The sequence below is a fragment of the Nelumbo lutea genome, chromosome 7 (assembly GCF_056320005.1).
Source record: "Nelumbo lutea isolate HS-2025 chromosome 7, American lotus-T2T, whole genome shotgun sequence".
Taxonomy (NCBI): Eukaryota; Viridiplantae; Streptophyta; class Magnoliopsida; order Proteales; family Nelumbonaceae; genus Nelumbo; species Nelumbo lutea.
The window spans coordinates 19,486,334-19,507,154 of NC_142690.1; the positions used below are offsets into that span (position 1 = coordinate 19,486,334).

Sequence of the window (20,821 nt, forward strand, 5' to 3'; positions counted from 1 at the left end):
CAGTTTATGTAGATGATATTGTGGTCACAGGAAACGACAACCATGAGATTGAGTCCCTCAAACATTGATTTGCATTGTTTTGACATTTGACACACATCGCAAATTAAACTTTGACTCGGAATTCCCTTACATAAATCGGGAAACAACATAGCTAAAGAAGAAAAGGACAAGTGACCTAGCCTAGCATGCCACAAGTGCAGCCTAGCTCTTGACTTCACACTTTCTGGACTAGTAGTAGCAGAAGTTTGCAGTGCTGAGCTGACATCCGCATCAAAATAGTAGAGGCCCTCATACTCATGACCACTCCCAATTGTTCTCCTCGTCAATCTGTCCTGGAAGACACAGTGAGAGGGAAAAAAAGTTATACTGCAATTCAAATTTCTTGTAAGCTTTGAAACAAACAAACATATTTGATGTAAGATTAGGAACATGTAAGACTGATTTAAGAGAGAGATCCTTGCTTAGGTCAACCACTCCCTTTCCCGAGATGGTGAAGAGTGACCCATCAGCTACTCTCATCTTATCCTGGCCAGACAACAAATGATATGAGGAGAATAATGAGGACATGTGTGTCATATGGTCAGTGGCCCCTGAGTCAATCACCCAAGAGAGAATTAATGGAACTAGTTGCACTAAATGCAGAGGCTGTACCTGATTTGACAAGAGAGGTGGAAGCTAAATGATTGTTCTTCAGACGGGTTAATGCCCGACTGAGAACCTCTACCTCACTAGCTGTAAAGCCCAAGGTACTTGATCCAGCAGAATCAACAACCTGCTTTGTGGTGGAGGACACTGGCTGAGTACTCTGATGTCACTACTGCTGTTGGTGGCAAGATTCCCACTTGCCGTATGGCCCTTATGTTGCCTTTTGTCCTTTCTCAGATCAGCTGGCTTCAGATGAGGGTACAAGACCCAACAGTTATCCTTTATGTGTTTCTCACCACCACAATGGGTACACTTGAGGGTTTTCTTGTCTGAAAATCTGTTTCCTTTAGTGGAGACTAAGGCTGAATGTTCTCCAGATAGTTCTGTTGCTTGTGTCTGGGAATCAACTTGCATCTCCTTTCTCCTTACTTCTTCATTCCTCACCAGGTAGTAAACATGATGAATTTTAGGTAATTTGTCTCTCCCTAGAATCTGTGACCTTACACCTTCATATATAGGGTCTAAGCCTGCCAGGAACTTGAAGGCTCTGCCCTCCTCAATCTACTTTTCATGCCTCTCCTTATCCCTTGCATTTTCCCAATCCCAAATCAGGTGATGGTCAAGTTCTTCCCAGAGGCCTTCCAGTGTTGCAAAGTATGTTGCCACAGACATGTCTCCTTGCCTTAGGGCTGCAATGTCTTGGTTCAGCCTATAGATTCTGGTATTGTTCTTCTTTTGGCCATATGTCTTAGATACTTTCTCCCAGATTTTTGTAGCTGTAGGGAAGTGATGAACAGTTCTGGCCACCCGAGGAGTCATGGAGGTCAACAACCAAGACATGACTGTGGCATTTTCCTTGCGCCACACAATGTATTCAGGGCTGCTGATTTCTGGTTCCTTTTTGTCTCCATCCAAATAGCCTATGAGGTCACGAGAGGTAATGAACAGTCTTGCTGAGACTGACCACTCTCTAAAGTTATACTCATCCAATAGCACACTTGTAATCTGCAAGCTATGCAGATTAGGGTTCTCCAGGTTTGAGGACCTTGTAACAGATCTGTTATCTCTAGAAGGAACTTCACTAGATAGTGATGACATCCTAACTTCGGTCAAGGGGTTTGTTCACAGTGCTGTAGGTGGTTCTGGTTAGGGCTGGCCGAAATAGTCACAGAGTTCACAGTGCTGGTAGCACACCGAATAGGTTTCACTTCAGAGTTCACAGTGCTGATAGCACACTGTAGACTAAACCTGTTCGGGTACAGTAGCAAATGAAGGTCTGTAACTAAACCAGTTCACAGAGCTGAAGTAGGGCTGATACCAGAAGAAGGGCTGATAACCAACCTGGAAATGATCTGTAACTGAAGTCGCCACAGTTCTGTAAAGGTCTTGCTGATGCGCCGAAGCTGCAACTGTAGAGGAGTCTATGCCTTTACCACTGTTCTGCACAAATCTGGCTGGAGCACCAAAGCTGCAATTGTAGAGGAAGCCCTCCCCCTTTCGGCTAGTGCTAAGACTGCAGGAATCAGTCCTCAACTAGGTCTGTCTTGTACATACCTCTCTTAGTAGCCAAATAGCTACTACTTGCTAAAAAAAAAAACTAGTAGGACATCTACTTCTAGGTCTTACTTCCCTTGAGTCCTACAACCAAGAAAAACCCTAGGTTTGAACTTGCTGAGTTCCCTTACACTCCTAGATCTTCACTGCAGCAACCCAGAAAGAAAGAAGAAGATGAAAGAAGGTAGCAAGGGAAGATAGTGCACCGGTTGAAACCAGGAAGGAGCTAATGCTCTGATACCATGTAAACTAAGAAGCTGAACTCGAAGTAGTGAAGAAGAGGATGAACTACTTAGATGCTGAGAATGTCGAACTGTGTTAGCAGTCGACTAGGCCTTTATTTAAATATTAGTGAAGTACAAAGTACAATAAAATTACTGGTATACCCCTGATTAGTAATGGGACAACCAGAAGACTTAAAACATAAACAGGATTAGGCCCATTAGCAAAGGCCCAGTTACAAGATAAAATTAACATAAGAATGGGCTAATAGGAGACCCTATCAGCCGAACACACTATAGCATTCTAACACCTTATAACCAGATTTGGAAAGAAATTTTGACCATGAAAAGTATGTCAATACTAAAATGTTGTTGAAAGGAATTTATTGAATTAATATGGAATCTGGTATTTTTTAATGCTTGTCCCTTGTTAATAACATAAAATTTTATATATCCATGGCATTAAGTGCAACCTACCTGTGGTGGAATTTGCAGGAACTTGGTTGCAAACAATTTTATATTTGACAATTCAAATTCTAGGTGAGCTGTTATATTTTTAAACAGTCTAAAAAACATTTTTAACAATGTTGTGTTGCAAAGAAAATACGTTAATTGTTCTGTCTTGCCCAATTTTCTTTTTAATTTTCTAGTCTAAATCAAATGTTCAAAGTATTACTGTTGATTCTTACAAAATTATTGTTATGTCTTTAAGTCTTTTTTCTCCAGGTCTAGAATGTCTTCAGCGAAATTTTCCATGCAATGGAGGTTCTCCACGTTGTAAGTCCTGCAGTTTATATTTATTGCTTTCTTATGATGCTCAACATTTCTTGTTTTTTCTGTAGTTGTTTAACTCACTTTTCTAGACAAAAATGGCCTGTGAAAAGGAAGTTCTTCCTCATTTTCTAAGTTCTAGTATTATAAATATTAAAATTTATTAAAGAAATTGGGGAAAAGTAACTAACCACACTTTTGAGTAATTATTAACTACTTTAGGCTGCCAACAAAGATTTTGATCATTTAGGGTGTGTTCTGTTTGATAGAAAATAAGAGAGAAACATAAAGTTGAGTAAGCATTATTAACAAATATCACACCAAACAGCATAGCACATTTTTTCATATAATCTAGTAAAAGACCTTGCAAGAAATTTGTTCGATTCTTCTTTGAACATCTGATTTCATAAACATTCATTAGTGACATAGATGGAGTGGTAGACAGGTATAACCTATATCTTGACATTTATTCTTGTGCACTATATTGGAACTAATTTGAACCATGGAAACTTATTTTCACAGATGCCAACTTTTCAATCAAGTGTGGTGGTCTAGATATGGTATCTCCTGCTGATCGACTGTTTGAGAGAGAAAACGAAACTCTTGGACCAGCATCATATTATGTAACTGATACCAAAAAATGGGGAGTTAGCAATGTTGGATTGTTTGTTGATAGACAGACGCCTAGTTATTTCCAAAGCACCGATGGACAAATTGAAGGTGCAGGTATTTTAACCACTGAGTTCTTCCAAACGTCAAGGCTATCTCCGGGATCACTAAGATATTATGGCCTAGGTTTGGAGAATGGAAAGTACACAGTAAGCCTTTGGTTTGCAGAGACAATAATCAGTGATGCAAGTTCACAATCTTGGAAAAGTACTGGAAGGCGTGTTTTTGACATTTATATACAGGTATACAATTATACATCTGTCAAAGAAATCTTTGCTGAGTGTCACTATTTCTAATTAGTAATGTTTTGCTTTGTATGTCACTTAAAAGTCCTAAAATCCAGAAAGTTGCATATTATTCCAACCCATTTCTAATTAGTTGAACCCATCCATTAAAAAAAATTATGATGAGAATATAGCTTGGCCATATAAATTGTGTGTGTGTGTGGGTATATAGATAAATTTTCCTTTCTCTCATTGGAATATATTTGGTGGAGCTTACAAGATTACAAGAGAATCTTCAATTAAAATTTCATTAGTTGGATCCGGAACTCATATTTCAATTATTAAATTTCTTAGTTTATCTTACAAAATACCAAAATTAAATAGAAAAAATTCTTAGGTTTCATGAATATTTGATGATGTGCTTTTAGTTTGTATATATACCTAATGGTACAAGATAACTTTGTTTTTGATGAATAATGATACAAGATACCTTCTTGGTTGTTAAAGCTACATTTTTAATCTTGTAGGGGAATCTACGATTAAAAGGCTTTGATATAAGAAAAGAGGCAGGTGGGGCCTCTAACAAAGCCGTTCAAAAAGAATTTACAGCTAATGTATCTGAGAACTTTCTTGAAATTCATCTTTTCTGGGCTGGAAAAGGTACTTGCTGCATACCTGGACAAGGTGACTATGGACCTTCTATCTCTGCCTTGGCTGTAACATCAGGTAATGTAGTAGGAATTGATGGACGAATCTGGTTTAATATGAATGGATGCATAGAACCTGATATTCTTTACTGATCAAAACAGAAAAAAAAGAACCTGGTATTCTTTTATTCTTCTAAAAATTACTAATTATGCATTTCTTGGTCAGACTTCGTACCAACTGTTAGTGGCTTTCCACCAACAGCCACAGCCACAGCCACAGCCACGAGGAAAAAGATGGGATTGATTGTTGAACTAGTAGTAGGTGTTGTAATTGCAAGCCTGCTGGTAATTGTAATAGTTTTTTACTTGAAAAGGAAAAGGTCAAGCAACAATGAGGACATAGAAGGTAGAATATGCTAAATTTTCTTCTTTGGATTCACAATATCACATTATCACTCTAAATGGGGTATTGACCCTACACTTTGAGGTTTTATCTTTTTTGGCTTCATCTTCTTTTGTACTATTATTAATGAAGTGGATAAACAGTGGTAGAAATGTAGAGAACTCTTTGATTGAAGTTATAACCTACCTTTGTGTTTATTCGCAGAGTTTATTACAATAGGTCCCAAGCCAAACACATTCAGTTATGCTGAACTGAAAAATGCTACAGAGGACTTCAATCCCAACAAGAAGCTAGGAGAGGGGGGATTTGGACCAGTTTACAAGGTATGTTGCATTTAATTCCCAATCTCATAATGAATTATAGAATAACTTAACCTATTGACCCAGAAGGTTAGAGAGATGAGAGAAAATACAGAGACTTCCAAGTCTGTCCAATTGGTCTCAATCAATTGACCCAACCTAGAAAGCATAACTTCATATTAAAAGAAGTAAAAGTACATGACTGCCCTTACATAAGGAAGTAAAATACAATAAGGTACAAAGATTTCCAGTATACGTATTACACTAATATAATACAATAGAGCAGTACAAAGACAAAATTACCCCTTTTCTCTACACTCCCCCTCAAACTGATGTTGGGGAACAAGCATCAGTTTGTCAATAGGAAACATATACCTGGCCTGAGACGTAGATCTGATGAATAGATTTGTCAATTGCAGGCCAGAAAAAACATGGGGAAGAGAAATATGGCACTTTCATGGAACACAGGATTGGAAGCTATAGTGATGGCACTCTTGTTGTCAGAAAAAAATAGGAATGGAGGATGAATGACCAATGTTGCCTTGAACCACATAATTTCATTGCATACTGAGGACATTGCATGATACTCTGATTTTGTGGACGAAATGGACATAGTTTGTTGTTTCTTGCATTTCCAAGAGATTAGAGAATTACAAAGGAAAATACACCACCTGCTAGTAGAGCAGCATGTATTAAAGGCAGCCAGCCCAATCAACGTCAGCATTGCCTCTAAGTAGAGAAGTAGATGAGGATGGGAAAAACAGACCATGAGATATTGTCCCCCGTAAATGATCCGAAGAACGGATGAAACAATGGAGGTGTCAAGGAGCAAAAACAAACTGACTGATTAGTTGAACAACGTAAGAGATATCTGGTCTAGTCACAGGTAGATAAGGCTGCCCACAAACTGCCAATACAGAGATGTCATCAAGGAGCAATTCACCAACATCTTTGCTTAACTTTAGGTTGAGTTCCAAAGGAATGTTAACCTGTTTAAGAGTCTGTAAGACGGGTTATCTACACAACATCAAAAACATAGTTTTGTTGGTTGACAAAATACCCTTGAGACGAGCTTTTAATTTCTAAACCCCAAAAAATAGTGACTGGTTCATGATCATTCATTTTGGAGGTGTTATTGAGAAGGATCTTCAATTTATCAATTCCATCCGCATCATCCCCAGTGATTAGGATATATCATCCACATACACCGAAAGAAGAGTCAATCCCTGGGCCCTATTGAGGGTGAAAAGAGAATAATTAGAAAAACTCTATTGAAAACTGACTTCCAGAACAACTAAATGGAACATTCAAACCAAGCTCGAGAAGCTTGTTAGAGCCCATAAAGAGATTTCTTTAGTTAGCACATCAAGCAGGAACCATCATGGTACCTAGGGGGAGTCTTCATATATATAGTCTCCTACAAGTGTCCATGAACAAAAGCCCTTTTAACATCCATCTGATGCATAGTCCATTGTCTAATAGTAGTGATGGCCTAAAGAAGATGAACTGTAGTCATCTTGGTCATGGGAGCAAAAGTTTCTTCATAGTTAAATGCCACACTCTTGTTTGTACCCTTGTACAACCAGACGGGGTTTGTATCTGTCCTGAGTGCCATCAAATTTGAGTTTCACTGAATAAATCCATCTACTACCAATGATAGACAAGGATTAAAATTTTGATACGATACACCCCATATCGGGCGTATCATGTTGTATCTTTTGGGTTCCAAAACAAGTGGTTCGGGAACCTTTTTTTAATAAAAATATCTAAAAACCTATATAACAACCAATTTTTGAAAAAAAAAAACTAAAAAAATATAAAAGCACATGTTTTAGTACCAATACATCTTTTGCCGATAGACAAAAGTGTATCGATACTTTGAACCTTGATAATAGATACATTTGGAGGAGGAAAGACAAGGTCCCAAGTGTCATTTTCCATTAAGGCTTGAATTTCTGCATCCATAGCATCTTTCCAATGCGTAACAACCATGACATGGTAATAAGACTTTTGAATGTCTATAGAGGATAAAACAACAAACAAGGATCTATGATTAGAGGAGAAACCATAGCGATCAAGAGGACAAGAAATATGGGTGGAGCAACGTTAAGGAAAAAGGAGGGGGTGAGTCAACAGAAGGAGAACTTACAATGTAAGTAGTGGGAGGAGGATGCACAAGCTCTGGTGCTAAAGATGGAAGGAGCATAGTGTCAGAGGTGGAAAATGGCTCACTTGGGCTGAATTGGAGTCGCCACCCATTGGTTGAGGAAATGGAGGTGATGGGACCTTCAAGAAGTACGTCAAAACCATTTTTATCTAATAGCCTGAGGCACTAGCTAAACCAGTTCGGGTAAGACTCGGATGGGAGAGGGAAGGGGTTAGGCACCCATCTCCCGGGTCCAGTGGGTGGGGCCCACATCACATCCCAAACAAGTATTATTACGGATAAACAATTAATCAACAAACATAATACTCAAGAAAGCAAATCACAAGAACAAGCCAACATAAAAGAAAATCCTCCCTGTTTTATTTATCTATTTTTTATTTTTATTTTTGCCTCGTTTTCATCTTATTTATTTATTATTAATATTTATTTATTTATTATTTTTAAATTTCTATTTTTTTTTAATTTTTTATTGTTACATTTTTATTTTATTATTGTCTCTCTTTTTTGTATTTTCATCAATTATTTATTTATTTATTTTTGTTATTTTCTCTGTAACTATCCCCAACTTGCTAACATTTCCCAACTACTAAGCTAGCCACCCATTATCACATATTTTTTATTGTTATATTTTTTACATAAACATTTATTGTTTATTATCATTATTTATTTATTTTATTATTTTTTTCAGAATTATTTTGCTATCCATAACTGACACTCCTCACTCCTATAACCAGTGAGATGCCAAATCACCTCGGATCTAGTTCTTTTTCCTTTCTCTTTTTTATTGACTTTTTATTATTTTTTTACTGATGTATTATTTATCTGTTTACTTATTTCTTTTTTTTTTGATAAATACCTATTTCTTCTCTTATCTCATACAGAAAATACTCTTGTTTACTAGAGAGTTCAGATCGGTCACCTCTCTGAATTTGGCGACAAGCAAAACAATCCGTTCAACGGAAAACAACATTTCTTGGCATTATTTCAAAGACAAAACAGAGAACTACTTTAAGTCAGACTCAGATAACTGAAACAAAAACAGACATGACTTAAACTATTAATCAACCATTAGGAAGATATATAACAGGAATGGTAAGCAATTGATTTGTAAAGCAACTAAGAAATATTAAATTGGGATTTAAGTAGGGATCGTAGTCCTAATCTCAGATTATTGGAAAGTAAAAGTAATATCAGATAAAAATCAGATTTCAAAATGACAAGGGTGCAGGGTAATAAGATTTGATCTATGCACAAGCTGAAACACAACTGAGAGCTATGGTCGGATGAGGTGGGTGTGGAGAGCTTATTGGAGCTGGCTGAAACAGCTTCGTTGACTCTCCTCTGCTCCTCAAATCCCAATCAATTCATGTGGGAAGATGAGAAAAAATAAAGAGATGAAACAGCACATGAAAGAGACCTAAGATTGATGAACAAGTAAATGTGAGAATTTGGGGTTGAAAATTTGTGGGTAAATGTTTTGGTGTGTCTAGGGTTCAATCATATGGTCTGATTGGTTTAGAGGTGTTAGGATCAAGGGGATCTCGGTCGTGGATGTTTAGGCTAACGAGAAGGCTCAAAATGGAACCTTGGTTTAATGGAGGGGAAATAGAGGAATCTTGGTTTGAAATTTCATGTGTAGGTGTTTTAGGAAGTTTTGGGTCTGATAATGGTGTTGGATCTAGTTGTCAAGGTGTAAATAGGGGTTAATCGGGGGCCATCAAATTGGTATTGGCTAGATTTAGAAGAAAAACAACCTTCTGAAATAAACTGATTGATTAAAAAAGTGCAAAGAACTGAGAGATAACAGTAGAAACAAAGAATCAAGGAGAGAGAATAGGAACTTTTCCAGAAGTTTGGACTTGGGGATTCCCTTGGTAAGGATATCAGCTAGCTGTCCTTCAATAGAGATAAATGGCAGACAAATTTCTCCAGAAGCCACTCTTTCTTGGATAAAATGTCTGTCAACTTCAATATGTTTAGTCCTGTCATGTTGCACCGGATTGTGAGCAATGTTGATGGCAGCTTGATTATAACAATATAACAGTAATGGCTTATCATACTCAACACCTATTTCTTCCATCAAGGGTCGAAACCAAAGTAGCTCAGAAACTCCATGAGCCATGGCTTTGTACTCGGCTTCAGCTGAAGATCTGACAATAACTGATTGTTTCTTGCTCCTCCAAGAGACAATATTACCTTCCACTATACTACAGTACCTAGAAGTTGACCTTCTATCATAAGTGTTTCCGTCCCAATTAACATCTATGTAAGCCTCTGGTTTCATATGACCATGCTTAGCAAATAGAATTCCCTTTCCAGGAGAACCCTTTAAATAACACAAAATTCATTCTATTGCTGCCATATGAGTGCCCCTAGGAGCATGCATGAACTGGCTAATGCAGCTGATAGCAAATGCAATGTCTGGCCTAGTCATGCAAAGATAGAGCAATTTCCCAAGTAACCTTTGGAAGACTCACTTATTCTTCAATAGTAGTCCATCTAAGGCAGAAAGTTTGTGACTCGTATCAATAGGAGTAGCCATTGGTCTAGCACCCATCTTCCTTATTTCAGTGAGTAAGTCAAGCACATATTTTTGTTGAGAGATAAAGATCCCATCCTTAGACCGAGCTACTTGTATGCCAAGGAGATACCTCAATTCCCCTAGACCTTCGATTTCAAACTCTGTATGAAGGAAAGATTTAAGATCATTAATCCATGTTACATCATTACTAGTCACAACTATATCATCAACATAGACAATAAGATATACCACCAAAGAGCCTCTCCTCTTCACAAAGAGGGTATGATTAGACTGTGCCTGTATGTAGCCAAAGTTAACAAGAGCAGCCCTAAACCTTTCAAACCATGCCCTAGGTGACTGTTTGAGTCCATAAAGAGATTTCTTCAGCTTGCACACTTCTCCCACCATATCTATGTCATACATCCCTGGTGGAAGAGACATATAGACATCCTCATGTAACTCTCCATTCAGGAATGCATTTTTCACATCCAATTGGTAAAGTGGCCAATCTGAATGTGCAGTCAGAGATAGCAGAACCCTCACAGAGGTCATCTTTGCAATAGGAGCAAAGGTCTCCAGATAGTCAATCCCATATGTCTGTGTATAACCTTTTGTAACCAGCCTAGCTTTGTACCTTTCAATGGTGTCATCAGCGTGGCATTTGATGGTGAAAACCCACTTACAGCCCACTGGTTCCTTCCCTTCAGGCAAATCAACCACTTCCCATGTGTCATTCTTATTATGGGCATCAATTTCTGTCCTCATAGCATCCCTCTATTCTGGAACAGTAAGAGCTTCTGACATTGACTTGGGTATTGGGTTAGAAGCAACAGAAGAAAGATAGACAAAATATGAATTTGATAGAAAGCTATAAGAAAGGTATTTGGAAATGCAATGTGTAATACACTTTCTTTTACCTTTCCTGATAGTAATTGGGATATCATGATCTGGGAAAAGAGGCTCCAAAGGGACTGTATCAATACTTGTTGTCTCTTTTGTAACTGCAAGTGTATGAGGCTCCTGTGATATAGAGGAAACAATCTACCCACTTCTAGTTCTCTGCCGCTATTACAACCTGGGATTAAAGAGATGATGAGGAGGTAACGGAGGAGGAATAGGAATATTGGAAGGAGAATGAGATGACTGTTCTTTCCTTGATTCTTTGGAAATAGAAAAAGGCTCAAAAGAGGACTCAACTGGGACAGGAAAGGGGAGAGCAAACAATTGTGACCAATTCTCCCCCTTTGGACAATGTTGCTCCAGAGGAGGATCATAGAAAGGAGAGGGCTCATCAAAGGTGACATCCATTGAGACATATTGAGTTCTAGATTTTGGATCAAAACAACAATAACCCTAATGTGATTTATCAAAAAAAAACAATAACCCTAATGTGTGGAGGCATAACCAAGGAAAATACACTTGTGGGCCTTTGGTTCATACTTGTGTCTCTAGGCACGTGGAATGTGAACATAACAAGTACAGCCAAAGGCACAAAATAGAATAGGAAAAAGGTCCTTACCCGGATGAAGGAGACTAATAGGAGACTTAAAACCCAACACTCTCGATGGCATACGGTTAATTAGGTAGGTTGCAGTGAGAGAACATCCCCCCAAAATCTTGTAGGACCATGTAAGGCAAATAGGATACTTCTTAGCAAAATGGTCATTTAGACCAGCCCCTTGAACTTGGACTAGTCTCCTGCTTTCTTCACTACTTACCAAGGCATAGGCCTGAGACAAAGAAAAACTATCCTTTCGGATATTTTGTTTTGTGATGTCATACTTGGGATTCAACTCGATCAAGAATTCAAAAACTCTGTTTCTCTCTACTAATTTTTTGTAGGTTTCAGCATCATTAGTACTTTCCTAAACAACAGTTTCCATCAAATCAATTTCTTGCCATAGAGATTTCAGCATTGTGAAGTAAACAGCTAAAGGTCTCTCTCCCTACCTTAAAATTATTCACATCACCTCTCAGCTTATATGCCTTGGCCATATTTAGTTTCTGAGACTAAGTTTCAGCAACACTATCCCAAATTTCCTTTGCTGAATTCATCCATAAGAAGTGTTGACTGATTTGGGGCTGCATAGAATTTACTAACCATCCAATGACAGTATAATTTTCTTGCATCCATTTTTCATAGGATGGATCATCTTCCGTAGGAGCTTTCTTACTCTTGGAGATATACCCCACTTGCCTCTGTTGCAAACATGAATCTTTACTGATTGTGACCATGCCAGATAGTCGGTTCCATCTAGCTTAACTGTTGTCACAGCTAGTAGAGAGTCAACAGGAGCCCCCAGAACTTGTTTGGATTCGGCAACATGCTTGTTTTCAATTCCCAAAGTATCCATCTTCTTAAAAACACTTCAAAAAGGCTTCTAACAACTTCAATTAGCAATCAAGGAAGACAGGAAAAAATAGAAGCTGAGAACCAACCCCTATGTAATCGTACCTATTAACTGCATCACACTCGGAACCTAGGAGAAATAGAAAAAAGATCTAGCCGCTCCTTGTAGACTTCACAGAACACCAAGATGCTTGTATCGATCTTCAAGATGAAGAACAAGGAGCCTTTTAACCACCGAGTGCCAAGGTCAAACTCCCTATGGGGCCCGCAAGTAGAATTCTCCAGTTAATTAGGGTTTTGGGTAGAACACCAGAGACTGTCGGAAGGATGACAAAGACAACCTCCTTCTCTCCAAAAAGCCATTAACAACTAGGTTGAAGAAAAAATTTTAACTAATCATTCGATTCAGTTCTCCGTATACACTGGGCCTACTTTGATACCAAGAAGAAAAACAACCTTTTGAAATAAACGGACTGATTAAAAAAGTGATAGAGAACAGTAGAAACAGAGAATCAAGGAGAGAGAAGAGGAAGAAGGTGGCAGCAGTAGGGTTCTGAGAAGGATTTTCGAATGTAATCCTCTCTTACATGCTAATCCTTTTCATTAAACTTAATTTACTGTAATTACAGAGAGGCCCTTAACTGGGCTGTTAAGTTTAAATAATCATAACATAAGTATGGCCCATTTTGAGGCCCATTACAACATAAAACATAAACAAAAGAATAAGAAAGCAGTCTATGGGCCATTTGGCCCATCCTCTCTATAGATTTAATGGTGGATCTAGGGGCTTTTAGGCTGAAATCCGGGTTCTTGGGGTTTTTTGGTGTTTTAGAAAGACCAGAATGGTCTAATCGGGTGTTTGGGGGGAATTGGGAGCTCAGGCAGCGGACCAAGAAAAAACCGGGTGTTGACATAGGCATGGAAGGAACTGGATGTCTCTTGTAATAAACCTACAACTGTTGATGACTAAGAGGAAGAGGATAATCTATAGAACCAAAATGATGCAAAACAGAGATGGGTGGTGCAAGTAGCTTAACATGCTCAAAGAAAGAAATATTTTAAAAAAATGACATTATGGGAATTGCGAAGATGACGGACTTTGGGATCATAATAGAGGAATCCCTTATGTTCTAGGCTATAACCCATGAATGCGCACATAGTTTGAAAGAATGGTAGGATCCATCTAATGGACGCCAAGAAGGGTGCGGAATGGGGGGGCGAATTTCAAAAATTTTCCTACCTTCTTCCAACTGGGAATCGCATTCCCTAAATTTAGAATACATTATTCAAGGATCCTACTTGAACCATAAACAAACCAGATCTGAACCAAAAAGAAACAGGAAGGATTATACCTGATCCGGAGAAATAATATCTCCCAAAGTTGGTGTTCACGCCCAAAGAAGTAACCAAGATCCTCTCCTGCTGAAGATGACACAGCTGTGGATGGAACGGAACCAGCAGGGTGCGTCCTACACTGGATTCTTCACAAGAACCCTCTTTAAACCTTGAACACCGAATCCTTTTGTCTTTCTTGCAAGACTATTGTCAAGAACTGATTTCTTGACTTCCTGTTGCTGCAAAGATCCAATCTTCCAACAGGTAGTGGCGGCGGCTGAAGGAGGAGAAGTCCAGGGACGAAGAGGGCAGAATTGTCTCTTCTCTCTGGAGTCTGTGAGAGATCAAATCTCAGATTGCAGGGTGTGTTTCTTGCTCTCTAAAACCCCCTAGTTCGAAATCTGATATTTCTGCTGGGATTTTCTCCTATTTCTTCTTGATTAAGAAACCTCCCAATAATTTTGGGAGTTATCCCCAATCCAAATCAGTATTTGGATAGAGGTTAATCTTAATCCTATCTGCAGATTAAGTTAGTTAACTCCTGATCTTATCAGGAGGTTACTAGATTCAAATCTAATTTGAATTTGGTCTCTTAGAGTGGATAAGGTCAATGACCCAATCCTTTTACTAACACTAATCTCAGATTCGCCCCATGAACTGGTGATCATATCAGCCCAGTTCGAAATGGACTTTTGGCCCATTAAGTGTTCAGTGTTTAACTAGTTTCCAACCTGCTGCCCAGTTGGGCTTCTTTGTATGGCGTGGGACCCAAGCATTGATCTACACACCAGCCACATGGGTTCGGCCCAGCCGAATTCACTGAAAGACTCAGTGACCCCCTTGAGCCCATCACATGGACCCTATAGGCCCAACACTTACATTAAGTGGTCCCTGGGCCAAGCCATCTTATAAAAACCCAGGGACTGTGGGCAGGTGCAAGATTAGCCCATCAGGTAATATCCTAAATGGTCTTACACTTAACCTCTCAGCCCTTAATGATCAAGCACTGCCCGACAAGAGAAGACCTCTCCCTCGGCTGCAAGGAACAGTGCCGCACTCTCTGCTCACATGGATCCCGGGAATTAAAACCTTTTGCAAATCTTTTGAAACCGTACATATACATATATATATACATATATATATATATATATCTTATTTTTGCAAAACAAAATTCCAACGATTGAAATCAATTGCCGGCAGTTTGGTTTCCATCAGAGAGAGTGCATTCCTGATCATTACCATTGTCCGACAATGGGCTGATCCTGTCACTATGACCACTCACTCAGATGAATTCTCAGACTGCCCCAACATGTCCAGGTTTTGACCCCCACTAAGGATCTCACTGATTGACACATCAAAGACAGCCCGATCCGACACCTAGTGATGTGTCATAATCTAGTCTAAGGGTCAGGTGTAACTTTCCAGTTTTGCCCATCTGTCTCCAAGGTCTAGGGCAACACTGGAAATCTGGTCCGGTTGAAGGGTTCAAGCAATCCCATACTGCATGTGCCTTGGGTCTTACCCTGATGGCCGAAACAAGCCATCCCAACACTTGGTGGCACATCAGTATTAGCCTTGGCAGGTTGAATCTCCCCAGACTTATCCAATGGCTGTGAACATTTAAAACTAACACAAGTTTCTATAAGTGTCCAGTTTTAGGGTCATACACAGAATTACACCATACAACATGGATCAAACATGCACTTTAATTTATTTCCACTGAATAACAAATGTACATAAAATCCGATTGAAGTTAAGGGCATACAAGACTGTCTAACATAGTTGATTGTGCAGTTAGTTTTGTGCGTTCATGAGTGGGAAGATGAACAAAACATACACAATTGAAAACATGAAGCATGGATAAGTTGGATGAATGATAAAAAAGAGCCTTATAGGAGCTTTCCCACTAACTGCTGGAACATAACTTTGTCTTCAAGCAGCTCCCCACTCTCTGCACTAATCCTGTGGTTCTGTTCAATGGGTGTATCTACAGGTTTGACACCCTGCTTTCCAGTTTCAGCCAACAGATCTAGAACATATTTCCTCTAAGAGACAAAGATCCCCTATTTAGATCTAGCAACCTCAATACCCAAAAAATACCGAAGTGTACCCAGATATTTCACCTCAAACTCTTGATGGAGCTGTTTGAGGGACTCAATCTCATGGCTGTCATTTTCTGTCTCCACATTATCATCAACATATACTGCAAGTAGTGTCAGTGAAGACTCCACCCTCTTGATGAACAGTGTATGATCTGACTGGGCCTGTACATAACCGAACTTCCCAAGGGCTAGTCTGAATTTGTCGAACCAAGCTCTAGGTGATTGCTTCAATCCATACAATGCCTTATTGAGCTGGCAAACCTTCTTACCTGCCTCTGTATTATAGAATCCAAAAGGCAACTGCATGTAAACCTCTTCCTGCAAGTCCCCATTCAGGAAGGCATTTTTAACATTCATTTGGTACAAAAACCAAGTGTAGCTTGCTGCAAGGGATAATAGGACTCGAATGGTGGTCATCTTGGCAACCGGGGCAAAGGTCTCCAAATAATCTATGCCATAAGTCTGTGTAAACCCTCTTGCAACTAACCGAGCTTTATACCTCTCCATGGATCCGTCTGCATTATGCTTCACAGTAAATACCTATTTGCATCCAACTGGTTTCTTTCCTTTGGGCAGATCAACTACCTCCTAGGTGTTATTTTTCAACAGGGCATCCATCTCAACCTGCATTGCATCATTCCATTCCGGGACAGATAGGGCCTCTTGCACTGTTCTTGGAATAGGGACATCGGAAATGGAACTAAGGTAGGACCTGTAGGTAGGAGATAGGCGATCATAGGATAAAAAACGGGAAATACAATGGGCTGTAGATGTGGTACAGTGTCGTTTCCCTTTACGGACTGCAATCGGAAGGTCAAGGTCATCTGTAGGAGGTGAAATGGCAACAATAGAAGAAGTCTCTGTGGGCCTTGGGACTGTAATACCTGGACCTGCACATGAGGTTGGAGCTGGCCTGGACTGCTGATAATCGGGATCAACCTGCCTGCACCGCCTGTGATAGACCCTCAACTCCTGATCCCTCTGACCACCCTCACCATTGCCGCTCCCCCTCAATTCCTGATCCCTCTGACCGCCCTCACCCTTGCAGCTCTCATCACCCAATGGAATAGGTAAAGGAACTACCCACCTCTCACTGCTCTCCCCCTGAAGACAAGGACTCATACCCCTATTCTCACTGCTCTCCCCCTGAGGAGAAACCCGAGGATAATAGGGTGTCTCCTCAAAGAAAGTGACATCCATGGAGACAAACCTCCTCCCTGAGACAGGATCATAGCAGCAATAACCCTTTTGAGTTTGTGCATAACCAAGAAAAATGCATTTGGAGGCCTTGGGTTCGAATTTGGAGTGATGGGGTCCGAGAAGCTGAACAAAGCAGGTGCAATCGAATGTTTTAAGGGGAATAGAAAACAACTCCTCATGTGGGTATAGAAGGGAAAAAGGAGATCTCATATCAAGAACTCGGGAAGGAATCCAATTAATAAGATATACCGCCGTGAGGATAGCATCACCCCAGAAGCGAATAGGGACATTGGAGGTAAACATAAGACTTCTAGCCACCTCCAAGATGTGCCTATTCTTCCTTTCTGCAACCCCATTCTGTTGAGGTGTATGAGGGCAAGAGCTCTGATGGATAACCCCATGATGAAGAAGGTAAGATGCCAATGGTTTAGCAAAGTATTCCTTTGCATTATCAAATCTAAGAACTTTGATCTTGGCATCAAATTGGGTTAGGATCATTTGGTGAAAGTTTTGGGTCAGGGTGGGAACCTCATCTCGTGAACGCATAAGATAAACCCAAGAAAAACGAGTATGGTCATCAACAAATAACAAAAAATATCTGTACCCACCCATAGGAGGGATGTGATATGGCCCCCAAACATCCGTATGCACAAGATCAAAAGGACGATTACTCCTTTTATTACTCAATGAATAAGAGTTTCTACAATGTTTAGCAAACTCATAGCTTTCACATTGCAACTGGGACAACTCAACAGACTCAAACAAAGTAGGAAACAGACTCTTTAAGGACCGAAAAGACAAATGACCCAATCGGTTATGCCAAAGCATAACCGAACTCACACTCTGGGAAACAAGTGACCTCTTATCCACTGACTCTTCCCGACGAGAACTCTCCCCGAGCAGATAGATCCCATTCGTCTCACGGCCAGTCCCAATCACCTTCTTCATCTCTAGGTCCTGAAAAACACATCGGTCAGGGAAGAAAGTTACTAAGCAGTTCATGTGTTTGGTAATACTGCTGACTGAAAGAAGGTTAGTATCAAGCTTAGGAACATGTAAGACAGAAGACAAGGAGATCGTATCTGATAACTTGATGTCATCCTTCTCAGAAATAGGAACCAAGGAGCCATCAGCAATAGATACTTTATCCCTACCAGAAAACAAATGGTAAGTGGTAAACCGTGAAGGCAAGCTAGTCATGTGATCGGATGCACCTGAATCTATTACCTAACATGGTCTAGTAGTACCTGGAGCTGAGGCATGGTAGGCTGAAGCTCGAGTACCTGAATTTACGGTTGTAATCTGACCACCCATCTCAGAAACACTACCATAACTGATGTTCCAAAAGCTGCCTTTTGCTTGATTCTTAAACTCCATTTCGGTCAAGAATCAAAAGTCTCAAAATTAGGGTTACTACAGTAAAAAACAGCACTTGGACTATCAACCACAATCACAAAATCAGTATAGAACCAATCTGTACTCACAATAGATGTACATGAAACAGGTATAAAACTGATATGAAATCAATAACCACACACAACAGCAACAGTCCGAATTGTTTTCAACCCCTTAGAAGAGTTCGAAACCCCAAAAGAAAACTGAAGAACAGTTTGAAGAACAATCTGATATGCTGAAGCCGAATTGGGGTTTTAATCAGTCCTAAAAGCAAATTCTCAGCTGTACACTCCAGACAGTACCGTACGGATAAGGCTTGTAGTAGGGTTAATATGAAACCCTAAAACTGATCAATGTTGAGGAAGATCACAAGGTTCAGTCCAGTACTAGGGTTTGCTGCAGGATTAGGACAAAACCCTAGAGAATAGAAAGATAGAACCCTAGAGTGGTTCGGCTGCCCTTGCTAGATAGGTCCAACCTATCTTCTCTCTTCTCTCAGAAAATAAAAAACTTACAATAGGATGTTGTTCGCTGCCTTCCAAGGTTACCCGAACCCTAGCCTTCTCTGATTCTTCCTGATCACCAACTCGCTGCAACTGTGGAAATTCTTCAAACAGCTGCTAATCCTCTGGAGATCTCCAAGAACCAGTCAACGAACTCTACTTTCTCAGCTTCCAGCCTTAGATGGTTCTCATGTGGTCGGCTGGACTAGACTCACATGAGAAACCCGAGCTCTGATACCAAGTAGAAGTTCAAGACTGCTATCAGTCTTGAACCCTAATGGATTTCAGGTTCGAAAATAAGAAGAAAGGTAAAGAGAAAAGAGGAGGAAGAGGGAGGAGAAGCAGTAGAACACAAGAGTTGAAAAGGAGGAGCAGAAGCTTAATGTTCTGCCGCCGCCACTTTAATTAATATTTATAGGTTATGCTCATTACATGGAAAGGACAGATCTGCCCTTAGTCTTTACATAACAAATAGAGCAAAATAAGACTGAAATAAATAACAACTGAAACAATTAAATGACCAATAGCTAACCCTAGGAAGACTAGAACACCTTCTACCCTACGAACACAGTGGGACCGTAGCTGTGGGGTCCACATCAGTGTTCTCTACAGAGTGGAATGGACAAACTCTATCTATATTTTTATCCATTTCAATTTAATTATAAATTATAATTATAATAAATAATAAATTGCAAAGGCGTGACGTAAGGCACTCTACTACCTGGAGATGTGAGGTGAAAAGGTGTAAGCCTCTTGAGCACAAGGTGTGAGCCTCCTCAAAAGGGTGTTGAGGGGGTTTAGGGGGTGAAGCCCCTCAGCCCAGACTTCCTTTCCTTTCCTTTCTTTTTCTTTTTCTTTTTCTTTTTTTTTTCTTTTCTTTTCTTTTCTTTCTTTGAGAGGCACAGGTGTGAGCCTCCTCAAAAGGGTGTTGAGGGGGTCTAGGGGGTGAAGCCCCTCAGCCCAGACTTACTTTCCTTTCCTTTCTTTTTCTTTTTCTTTTTCTTTTCTTTTCTTTTCTTTTTTTGAGAGGCACACACCTCTGGTGTGCCTCATGTAAGAGGTGTTTGAGGTGCACATCTCTGGCACCTGTGGTGCATGCCTCAGAAGCATAAACACTTCCATCATGCGCCTCAGGGTGTTTTGAGGGTGCCTCCAGGCATACACCTCTCACACCTTTTAAAACATTGATATATACTGAAAAATATTCCTATCTCTGTATGGTTACTCTCCTTTACCTTTTGTTTTCCTTTATCCTTTTAATGCAAAACTCCATTCATCACTAACATTATAATACGAGGGATTTTCAATAGGTGACATGAAAACAGCATCCTATCAACCGCTGTATATTTGTATTGATGTGTGTGTCTTTGACAATCTTTCTCTCACATTGTACATGTATATAAAGATATATTTGTATGCACATAAGTGTGAGTTTTGTAAATTTACATATTTGAATATCCATACACTTATATATAGAGAAAAATCTATGTAATTTTAGTATTCATGCATGCATACAATCACAAACATACAATTTCTGCTTGTTTATTATAGATATATGGTTTCTACAGGGTACACTTTCGGATGGGAGGGTAGTGGCTGTGAAGCAACTCTCTGTGGCATCCCAACAAGGAAAAAGTCAGTTTGTAACAGAGATTGCTACCATATCTGCAATTCAACAGCGTAATCTTGTGAAACTATATGGATGCTGCATTGAAGGAGAAAAGTGCCTCTTAGTCTATGAGTATCTTGAAAACAAGAGCCTTGATCAAGCACTCTTTGGTATGAACCTGTTAAGAACTTTGTTCTTTCACCTTA

The 20,821-nt window shown here is 39.7% G+C and overlaps 1 protein-coding gene across 2 annotated transcripts in view; it reads left to right on the plus strand.

The window, feature by feature from the left end:
• The window catches only part of LOC148845486 (putative LRR receptor-like serine/threonine-protein kinase At1g56140), an 85,006-nt gene that overhangs the window by 54,292 nt on the left and 9,893 nt on the right, over positions 1-20,821 (plus strand). For both annotated transcript variants that reach the window (XM_088954275.1, XM_088954274.1), the window contains 7 exons: positions 2,916-2,960; positions 3,133-3,197; positions 3,714-4,102; positions 4,612-4,810; positions 4,958-5,137; positions 5,339-5,457; positions 20,575-20,785. In XM_088954275.1, the coding sequence (XP_088810401.1) occupies positions 2,916-2,960; positions 3,133-3,197; positions 3,714-4,102; positions 4,612-4,810; positions 4,958-5,137; positions 5,339-5,457; positions 20,575-20,785 (1,208 nt within the window). The remainder of the gene's footprint in view (positions 1-2,915; positions 2,961-3,132; positions 3,198-3,713; positions 4,103-4,611; positions 4,811-4,957; positions 5,138-5,338; positions 5,458-20,574; positions 20,786-20,821) is intronic.